Below are 10,221 nucleotides of genomic sequence, written 5' to 3' on the forward strand. Positions count from 1 at the left end.
CTTGAGGTACTTAGGTTTTGTTGTTGTTGTTGTTGTTTTTTAACAAGGCTGAGTTATAAAAGCAGAATCATCATGTACATAAATAGATTGGATGATTGCAGCAAGAGAAAACTTTTCAGAGTTTAATTTGCAGAATGTAGCCAGAATTGTGGAGGTCTCTTATAATTGCGGGAACTACAATTTCTCCCAGTTCCCAACAATCTCCTCCTGTTCCTGATGCTAAAGTAGGGATTTGAAGGATTTTGTTGTGTGTGTGTTTAACTGAAAAAGTGATGATCACACTCATTCAAACTGTCACACTAGAAACCTGACAACACACCTTGAGTCTTCTCAGGCTACTTTAAAGTCACAATAAATATAGAGCTTGTTGGGGTGTCTGCTAAAATGTTAGATTACTGGGCATACTTGGTGATTTCACTCCTATATTCATTTGTTTCCCCCTAAACCAAGCAAAGACAGTATCATTTCAAGAACTCTTGTCACTGTCACCTGCCAAAACCCCATCATTTTTGGTGTGACCCTGCTGAGAAAAAAAAAAAGGAGAGAATATTTTTTCCTACACAAACAAGACGACAAATAAAGGGATCTTCCTCAAACATTCAAATATATTTCCCTTTGGGCAGATACCAAGCATGGAAATATCAGCCCAGAAAGTTTGGAGAGTTATGAGCAAGTGAAAAGAGGTTGATAGAATGGAAATGCACTTTCAGCCTGATTACCAGAAGCCTAGACATCTGGTATAACATATTCAGACAAAACTGTTACAAGATACTGATTAAAAGCTTGTGCATTTCTCAACTAGTGTGGCAGACTCATTTCAGGAAGAGGGCATACAAGGGGCAAAAGAAGGGGTCAGCGTTAATAGGGAAAGCTGCAAACATTCTGCCCCTCTTAAAGTAAAGCAGCAGGCCACTACTTGAAAGCTCACCATGCTCACAATTTGGCCTCTGGTGAAAATGGCTGTGAGAGCAGCTCACATGTACAGGGCAGCAGCCCACCAACCCAATATTCTCTGCTCAATCTAATTGAGTACTAATGGGTAAAGAGTAAAGGGAGCAGCAACTATCTGCTAATCTACCCCAAGGTGGGGAGCACCAAACGAAGTTGGGACACCTGTTTACTCTGCACATGGAGCCAGAGATCTTTTTACTGAGTGAACAGCAGTGAAAATGAAAAGCAGGCAACCTCCAGATTCTATGCCCCTCATGTCCTAAAGTCCCTTAAACCCGATGAAGTGAGCTGTAGCTCACGAAAGCTTATGCTCAAATAAATTTGTTCGTCTCTAAGGTGCCACAAGTACTCCTTTTCTTTAGACCCTGTAGTTTACCTGTGGTCGCATTCCTATTCTCATGGACTGTTGAAGCCTGGGGTTGAACACAGACATCTCTGGAGTACTGGGATAAGGGAGCACAGACAATGACATGAGTCTAGGGAGCATGGCTCAGCAGTGGGGGTTCCCCAGTGACTCTCCTCCCAGTGCTGCTGCCTGCCAAAGTTCCCTGAATGCCTAGTTCACAGCATTCCATCCATCAACCTGTCTGCCCATTGTTCACATCCAGTTTGTGTCATTTTTATCATAAAAAGCCAGGCTGAGGATTTGTCTCTAGAAACAAGAAAACATGACTTGATATTAATTTAGGAAGCTTGCTTTTATGTTTTTTCTTGTGTTATGATCATAAAAACCCTGACAACAGAAGTTTATCTGGGCTGGGGGAGCATGAGGGAGATGTCAGGGCTAAACAATGGGACCAGTGTGACAATGCAAGTAAGGTGCACTGCTGCCCAGCTAAACTCCCACCCACACCCTTTTTCCATCATCCCACCCACCACAAAGCCCCATTTCACACAGCTTAAGGTGTTCTCATGCCAGTTCATTTTTGAACAACTAATACCCACACAAATAAATAACAAGTAACGAACGGGAAGATGCTAGTAAGTACTATTAAAAATTAAGGAATTTGCAAACAGAAGCTAATCAACAGATGCAGTCCCGAAAGCCAGGATGTCACCAGCTAAACCAAGCCTCCCCTGCCCATTCATGTCAATTCACATGCCTTACCACCCAACCAACAAGAAGTGCCCTTTCCAGTCCACCCACAAGGCACTCACCCAGTCCCTCCAGACACACAACCCTAACCCCATGCTCCCTCCCCCCTACCCCCTCCAGGTACAGACCTCACAGGCACGCATCTAGGGAACACAGCTGGGGCTTAGGCTGCCCATCTGGGTACAGAGGTGGGGCAGGACAGGTGCATAGAGGCGGACATGCCCCAGAGCAGCCCCAGGGCTGAGCGGTCTGTGAGGGAACAAGCACGGCTGCGGAGGAGCGGGGCACTGCCTGCCTGCAGGAGCGGTCCCCACCTCAGTGCTAACTAACGGCACATCCAGAGCTGAATCCGAGCCCTGAGCTGGGCCCCGCGCCCTGAACACAGCCAGGCTCTCCCCGCCTAGCAGGGGGTCCGGGGCAGGTCCCCCCCACGCCGGGGCAGCCTCCCGGGGCAGGGCAGCCAGGACCAACACGAGGGTCCCGTCAGGAGCACACCCAGGGCTCTCACGGGTCCTGCGGACCCCCCCCCCCGGCCCAGAGCTGGAAGGGAAGGGGGCTCCGCGGGGAGGAGGAACCGGGGGCACGGGGGGCTGCCCCGCCTGGTCCACTGTGGGCGGGGAGCCCGCAGGCTCGGCCTGGCCTAGGGGCAGGGACGGGGCCCGGACCGCCATGGGGGTTGCAGGCAGCCCGCGGCAGGGGCTGCCCCGGTGCAGGCCTACCCGGGAGCGGAGGGGGGCGGCGGCGGCTCGGCCCGGGGCTAACCTGGGGACGCAGCTGGGGCTGGAACCGTCGATCTCCCAGGTGGCGAATAGGTTCATGGGCACCGGGCGGCTCAGCACCCCGGCGCCGCCCGGGAAGCTCAGGCGGCCCCGCTCCGCCGCCATCGCCACAGCCGCCTCGCTCCCGCAGCGGAGCCGGCAGCCGCCTGCAGCGAGACGAACGCACCCCCCGACCGGTCACTACGCCGCGCCTACCGCGGCCGGCCAGGGTCACATGGAGGGGGCGGGGCCAGAGCGCTGCGTGAGGGAGGAGCGTGGAGAAGGGAGGGGCCTAGGTAGATAAGGGGCGGGGCTTATGGGAGAGCGGAGCTTGGAGTACAAGCCCCGGCAGAAAAGGTGCAGTGGCTGGACGGTGGTACAGGACTCGGAGCGAAGAGGGGACCGGTCTGTATGGAGGGGTTATTGAGTCCCGGGTCTTCCAGCCTTACCCGAGAAGATAAGGCTGTGTTGCAGCGGGGAGCTCAGTAATGGTAGAAGCTTCCTGTTTGAGTACTCGAGTTGTTATTTAAAGAATGGCTCTTTGTCTTCACCCTTCAGAGCCTGCAGATAGGGAGGAGTTTGGGGAAGGGGGAGAGAGAAACAGACAGAAGTCCACGGGGCGGTGCTTAGGAAGAAGAAGCCTAGGAGTCAGCAGAAGGAAAGTGGAAGAGCCTGGGGAAAGGCAGGCATTTGGAGAGTTGAAGGGGAGGATCTTAAGGCTAAGAGAGGAGGAGCTTGGACAAGGGCCTGCAGGGCAAAAGTCTTCGAGACGTGGGGAGCCTGGAGAGTGGAAGTTTGGAGAAGGAAGCAGAACAAACCTGCATGAGGAAAATAAGACGGGAGAGATGCGAGGATGTTTCGGGAAAGGCTGGGGAACCATAGGGAGAAAGAACTCGTAAATGTGTGGAAGAGCCTGGGATGTGGGAGGAACACACAGAGGACAGGAACCTGAAAAGCGAACAAGGAGTCCGGTAGCACCTTAAAGACTTACAGATTTATTTGGGCATAAGCTTCTGTGGGTAAAAAACCCACTTTTTCAAATGCATGGAGTGAAAATTACAGATGCAGATGTAAATATAAAGAAAAGGAGTACTTGTGGCACCTTAGAGACTAACCAATTTATTTGAGCATAAGCTTTCGGATGCAACCGATGAAGTGAGCTGTAGCTCACAAAAGCTTATGCTCAAATAAACGTGTTAGTCTCTAAGGTGCCACAAGTCCTCCCTTTTCTTTTTGCGAAAACAGACTAACACGGCTGCTACTCTGAAAGATGTAAACATACTGACACATGAAGAGAAGGGAGTTACAGGGAGAGGGATGGATCAATGCTTTGAGCCTGCTAAACCCAGGGTTGTGAGTTCAATCCTTGAGGGGGCCATTTAGGGATCTGGGGCAAAAATTGGGGATTGGTCCTGCTTTGAGCAGGGGGTTGGACTAGATAACCTTCTAAGGTCCCTTCCAACCCTGATATTCTATTATTATGATTCTATGATACCACAGAAGTGGAGAACCATGCTGACAGGGCCAATTCGATCAGGGTAGATGTAGTCCAGTCCCAATAATTGAGAAGGAGGTGTCAATTCCAGGAGAGGCAAAGCTGCTTTTGTAATGAGCCAGCCACTCCCAGTCCCTATTGAAGCCCAAATTAATGGTGTTAAATTTGAAAATGAATTTTGGATCTGCAGTTTCTCTTTGAAGTCTCAGAGTAACAGCCGTGTTAGTCTGTATTCGCAAAAAGAAAAGGAGTACTTGTGGCACCTTAGAGACTAACCAATTTATTTTAGCATGAGCTTTCGTGAGCTACAGCTCACTTCATCAGATACATACCGTGGAAACTGCAGCAGACTTTATATATACACAGAGAATATGAAACAATACCTCCTCCCACCCCACTGTCCTGCTGGTAATAGCTTATCTAAAGTAATCGTCAGGTTAGGCCATTTCCAGCACAAATCCAGGTTTTCTCACCCTCCACCCCCCCACACAAATTCACTCTCCTGCTGGTGATAGCCCATCCAAAGTGACAACTCTTTACACAATGTGCATGATAATGAAGTTAGGCCATTTCCTGCACAAATCCAGGTTCTCTCACTCCCTCACCCCCCTCCAAAAACCCACCCCCATACACACACAGACTCACTCTCCTGCTGGTAATAGCTCGTCCAAACTGACCACTCTCCAAGTTTAAATCCAAGTTAAACCAGAAAATCTGGGGTGGGGGGGGGAGGAAAAAACAAGAGGAAATAGGCTACCTTGCATAATGACTTAGCCACTCCCAGTCTCTATTTAAGCCTAAATTAATAGTATCCAATTTGCAAATGAATTCCAATTCAGCAGTTTCTCGCTGGAGTCACAAGTACTCCTTTTCTTTGAAGTCTGTTTCTGAAGCTTTTTTGTCCAAGTATGGCTACTTTCAAATCTGTTATAGAATGTCCAGGAAGACTGAGGTGTTCTCCTACTGGCTTTTGTATGTTGCCATTCCTGATGTCCTATTTGTGTCCATTTATTCTTTTACATAGGGACTGTCCGGTTTGGCAAATGTACATGGCAGCGGGGCATTGCTGGCACATGATGGCATATATAACATTAGTAGATGTGCAGGTGAATGAGCCTCTGATGGTGTGGCTGATGTGCTTGGGTCCTCTGATGGTGTCACTAGAGTAGATATGGGGACAGAGTAGGCAACGAGGTTTGCTACAGGGATTGGTTCCTGGGTTAGTGTTTCTGTGGTGTGGTGTGTGGTTGCTGGTGAGTATTTGCTTCAGGTTGGGGGGCTGTCTGTAAGCAAGGACTATCCTACCTCTGAAGGTCTGGGAGCGTGAGGGATCGTTTTCCAGGATAGGTTGTAGATCGTTGATAATGTGCTGGAGAGGCTTTAGCTGGGGACTGTATGTGATGGCCAGTGGTGTTCTGTTATTTTCCTTGTTGGGCCTGTTCTGTAGTAGGTAACTTCTGGATACCCATCTCGCTCTGTCAATCTGTTTCCTCACTTCCCCAGGTGGGTATTGCAGTTTTAAGAATGCTTGATAAAGATCTTGTAGGTGTTTGTCTCTGTCTGAGGGATTGGAGCAAATCTGGTTGTATCTTAGGGCTTGGCTGTAGACAATGGACCATGTGATGTGACTATAATGGAAGCTGGAGGCATGTAGGTAAGTGTAGCGGTCAGTAGGTTTCTGGTATAAGGTGGTGTTTGTGACCATCACTTATTTGCACTGTAGTGTCCAGGAAGTGGATCTCTTGTGTGGATTGGTCCGGGCTGAGGTTGATGGTGGGGTGGAAATTGTTGAAATCCAAGTGGAATTCTTCAAGGGCCTCCTTCCCATGTGTCCATATGATGATGTCATCAATGTAGTACAAGTAGAGGAGGGGCGCTAGGGGATGAGAGCTGAGGAAGCGTTGTTCTAAGCCGGCCATAAAAATGTTGGCATACTGTGGGGCCATGCGGGTACCCATAGCAGTGCCACTGACTCGAAGGTATAAGTTGCCCCCAAATCTGAAATGGTTGTGGGTGAGGACAAAGCTCAGCCACCAGATGTCCCATGGCCTTATCAGGGATACTGTTCTTGACAGCTTGTAGTCCATCCTGTGTGGAATATTGGTATAAAGAGCTTCTACATCCATGGTTGCCAGGATGGTGTTTTCAGGAAGATCACCAATGCATTGTAGTTTCCTCAGAAAGTCGGTGGTGTCTCGAAGATAGCTAGGAGTGCTGGTAGCGTAGGGTCTCAGGAGAGAGTCCAAATAGCCAGATAATCCTGCTGTAAGAGTGCTGATGCCTGAGATGATGAGGCGTCAAGGGTTTCCAAGTTTAGGGATCTTTGGTACCAGATAGAATATCCCTGGTTGGGGCTCTGGGGGTGTGTCCATGTAGATTTGCTCCCATGCTGTAGCAGGGAGTTTCTTGAGCAGATGGTGTAGTTTCTTTCTTTTGGTACTCCTCAGTGGGATCAGAGGATAGTGGCCTTTCGAATGTGGTGTTGGAGAGTTGCCTGGCAGCCTCCTGTTCATAATCCGGCCTGTTCATTATGACTACAGCACCTCCTTTCTCAGCCCCTTTGATTATGTCCTCACCCATAACTATTTCACATTTGGGGACAATGTATACCTTCAAATCAGCGGCACTGCTATGGGTACCCGCTTGGCCGCACAGTATGCCAACATTTTTGTGGCTGACTCAGAACAACGCTTCCTCAGCTCTCGTCCCCTAATGCCCCTACTCTACTTGTGCTACATTGATGACATCTTCATCATCTGGACCCATGGTAAAGAAGCCCTTGAGGAATTCCACCATGATTTCAACAATTTCCATACCACCATCAACCTCAGCCTGGACCAGTCCACACAAGAGATCCACTTCCTGGACACTACAGTGCTAATAAACGATGGTCACATAACCACCACCCTATACCAGAAACCTACTGACCGCTATTCCTACCTTCATGCCTCCAGCTTTCACCCTGACCACACCACACGACCCACTGTCTATAGCCAAGCTCTACGATACAACTGCATTTGCTCCAACCCCTCAGACAGAGAAAAACACCTACAAGATCTCTATCAAGCACTCTTACAACTCCAATACCCACCTGGGGAAGTGAGGAAACTGACTGACAGAGCGAGATGGGTACCCAGAAGTTACCTACTACAGGACAGGCCCAACAAAGAAAATAACAGAACGCTACTAACCATCACCTTCAGCCCGCAATGAAAACCTCTCCAACACATCATCAAGGATCTAGAACCTATCCTGAAGGATGACCCATCACTCTCACAGATCTTGGGAGACAGGCCAGTCCTTGCTTACAGACAGTTCCCCAACCTGAAGCAAATACTCACCAGCAACCACACAAAAAAACAGTAAACCAGGAACCTATCCTTGCACAAAGCCTGTTGCCAACTGTATCCACATATCTATTCAGGGGACACCATCATAGGGCCTAATCACATCAGCCATGCCATCAGGGGCTCGTTCATCTGCGCATCTACCAATGTGATATATGCCATCATGTGCCAGCAATACCCCTCTGCCATGTACATTGGCCAAACTGGACAGTCTCTACGTAAAAGAATAAATGGACACAAATCGGAGATCAAGAATTATAACATTCAAAAACCACTTGGAGAACACTTCAATCTCTCTGGTCACTCGATTACAGACCTAAAAGTGGCAATTCTTCAACAATAAAACTTCAAAAACAGACTCTGAGAGACTGCTGAATTGGAATTAATTTGCAAACTTGACACCATTAAATTAGGCTCGAATAAAGACTGGGAGTAGATGTGTCATTACACAAAGTAAAACTATTTCCCTGTTTATTTCCCACCCTTACTGTTCCTCACACATTCTTGTCAACTGCTGGAAATGGCCCACCTTGATTATCATTACAAAAGTGTTTTTTTTTTGTTTTTTTTTCCCCCCTCTCCTGCTGGTAATAGCTCAACTTACCTGATCGCTCTTGTTACAGTGTGTATGGTAACACCCATTGTTTCATGTTCTCTGTGTATAAAAGATCTCCCCACTGTATTTTCCACTGAACGCATCCGATGACGTGAACTGTAGCTCACGAAAGCTTATGCTCAAATAAATTTGTTAGTCTCTAAGGTGCCATACGTACTCCTTTTCTTTTTGCGGATACAGACTAACATGGCTGCTACTATGAAACCTACCCTTGTTAGCAAAAGGTTAGTGATTGCCTTGGCTACTTGGATCACAGCAGCCCCCACGGTAGATTTGCCCACTCCGATTTGATTCCTGACTGACAGGTAGCAGTTAGGCATTGCAAGCTTCCACAGGGCTATTGCCACTTGCTTCTCAACTGTCAGGGCAGGTCTCATCTTGGTATTCCTGTGCTTCAGGGCAGGGGAAAGCAACTCACAAGGTTTCATGAAAGTGGCCTTATGCATGCAAAAGTTTCGCAACCACGGGAAATCATCCCAAACCTGCAACACTATGCGGTCCCACCAGTCTGTGCTTGTTTGCTGGGCCTAGAATCAGCGTTCCACTGTATAAACGTGCCTCATTGACACCATGATATCCCAATTGCCACAGCCCGTGTTTTCAGGAATGTCTGTGTCCATGTTCGCCTCACAATCTTCCTCATGCGGGTGGTTCCTAGCTAGGCTCTGCACATACCGCAGGATAATGCGTGAGGCATTTACAATGCTCACAAAAGCACTGCAGCTGAGCGGGCTCCATGCTTGCCATGCTATGGTGTCTGCATGGATAACCCAGGAAAAAAGGCATGAAACGATTTGCCATTGCTTTAAAGGAGGGAGGGAGGAGAGACTGAAGACACATGCCCAAAATCACCTGTAACAATGTTTTTGCCCCATCAGGCATTGGGAGCTTAACGCAGAATTCTAATGGGCAGTGGGTACTGTAGGATAGCTACCCACAGTGCACCACTCCGTGAGTCAATGCTAGCCACAGTATTGAGGACACACTCCACCGACCTAATGTGCTTAGTGGGGACACACATGATCGACAGTATAAAATTGGTTACTAAAGATCGACTTCTATAAAATGGATCTAATTTCATAGTGTAGACATGCCTTTAATCTGACCCTCTAGGGCCATTCTTATGATCATTTTGGTCCCATTTGCCCTTAAAAGTCTATTAATTATTAATTTGTCATTATCTTCCGAGATATTAAAATGCCATCTAAGGGAGGCAACTAACTCCAAGAACTACTGTGCCCCAGCTTTTAACCTAGCACATCAGCTATAACTAAGTACTAGATAAGTCAAGAATTACTCTAGTCTATAGCCATTCACTCTGGAAACCAAAGTGAAGGGGGAGTTAACGGTAAGGTTTGCCGAGTTAGACACCTGAGAACGAGTGACCACACAAATTCGGTGTAAAAAGAGGATGTTATTTACCTGGGTATTCACAGCACATACATCATACATACAATGCAGTAACTACAGTGAGATGTGAACAAAATGCAAGGGAACCCTTGGCTGCCCACGGAATCACCAGACATCGTGTTTTGTGCCGAACTTACAGCATTTCTAGACCAGGCTTTGAGAGGCCATGACAACAAACTCGTCAGCCCCACATGGGATGGCTCTGCAAAAACAGGCAGTAAAGCGCAGGGCAGCAGCGGGAAGCCTCAGCTCCTTCTTCAGTGGGATGGGCAACGGGGTCAGGGTTGTCCACCGCTGACCCGGCCTCCCACGCGGGAGTCGGGCCTGCTCGGGGCGGGGGGGCCTAGCCCACGTATCCTTCGGGTGAAGACCTCCCGGGGGAGCGGGAGCAGGGACCGGTGCGGGGTGGGCAGTGGGGGCCGCTCGGGGCCGAGCTGCCTTGGGAAGCCCGACCTCCCCGGCCCTAGCCTCATTTATCGCCTCGCCCTACTCCGCTCCTGAGTGGAGCGCGGCCCAACATCCGCCCCGCCCGGATCTCCCGGCTTTGA

The 10,221-nt window shown here is 48.9% G+C and overlaps 1 protein-coding gene across 6 annotated transcripts in view; it reads right to left on the reverse strand.

The window, feature by feature from the left end:
* PACS2 (phosphofurin acidic cluster sorting protein 2) overlaps positions 1 to 2,992 on the reverse strand; it is a 180,035-nt gene extending 177,043 nt beyond the window's left edge. For all 6 annotated transcript variants that reach the window (XM_077824568.1, XM_077824565.1, XM_077824564.1 and 3 more), the window contains exon 1: positions 2,810 to 2,992. In XM_077824568.1, the coding sequence (XP_077680694.1) occupies positions 2,810 to 2,931 (122 nt within the window). In that variant the 5' untranslated portion in view covers positions 2,932 to 2,992. The remainder of the gene's footprint in view (positions 1 to 2,809) is intronic.
* Positions 2,993 to 10,221: the final 7,229 nt, after the last annotated feature.

Source organism: Eretmochelys imbricata, chromosome 8, assembly GCF_965152235.1.
Source record: "Eretmochelys imbricata isolate rEreImb1 chromosome 8, rEreImb1.hap1, whole genome shotgun sequence".
NCBI lineage: Eukaryota > Metazoa > Chordata > Testudines > Cheloniidae > Eretmochelys > Eretmochelys imbricata.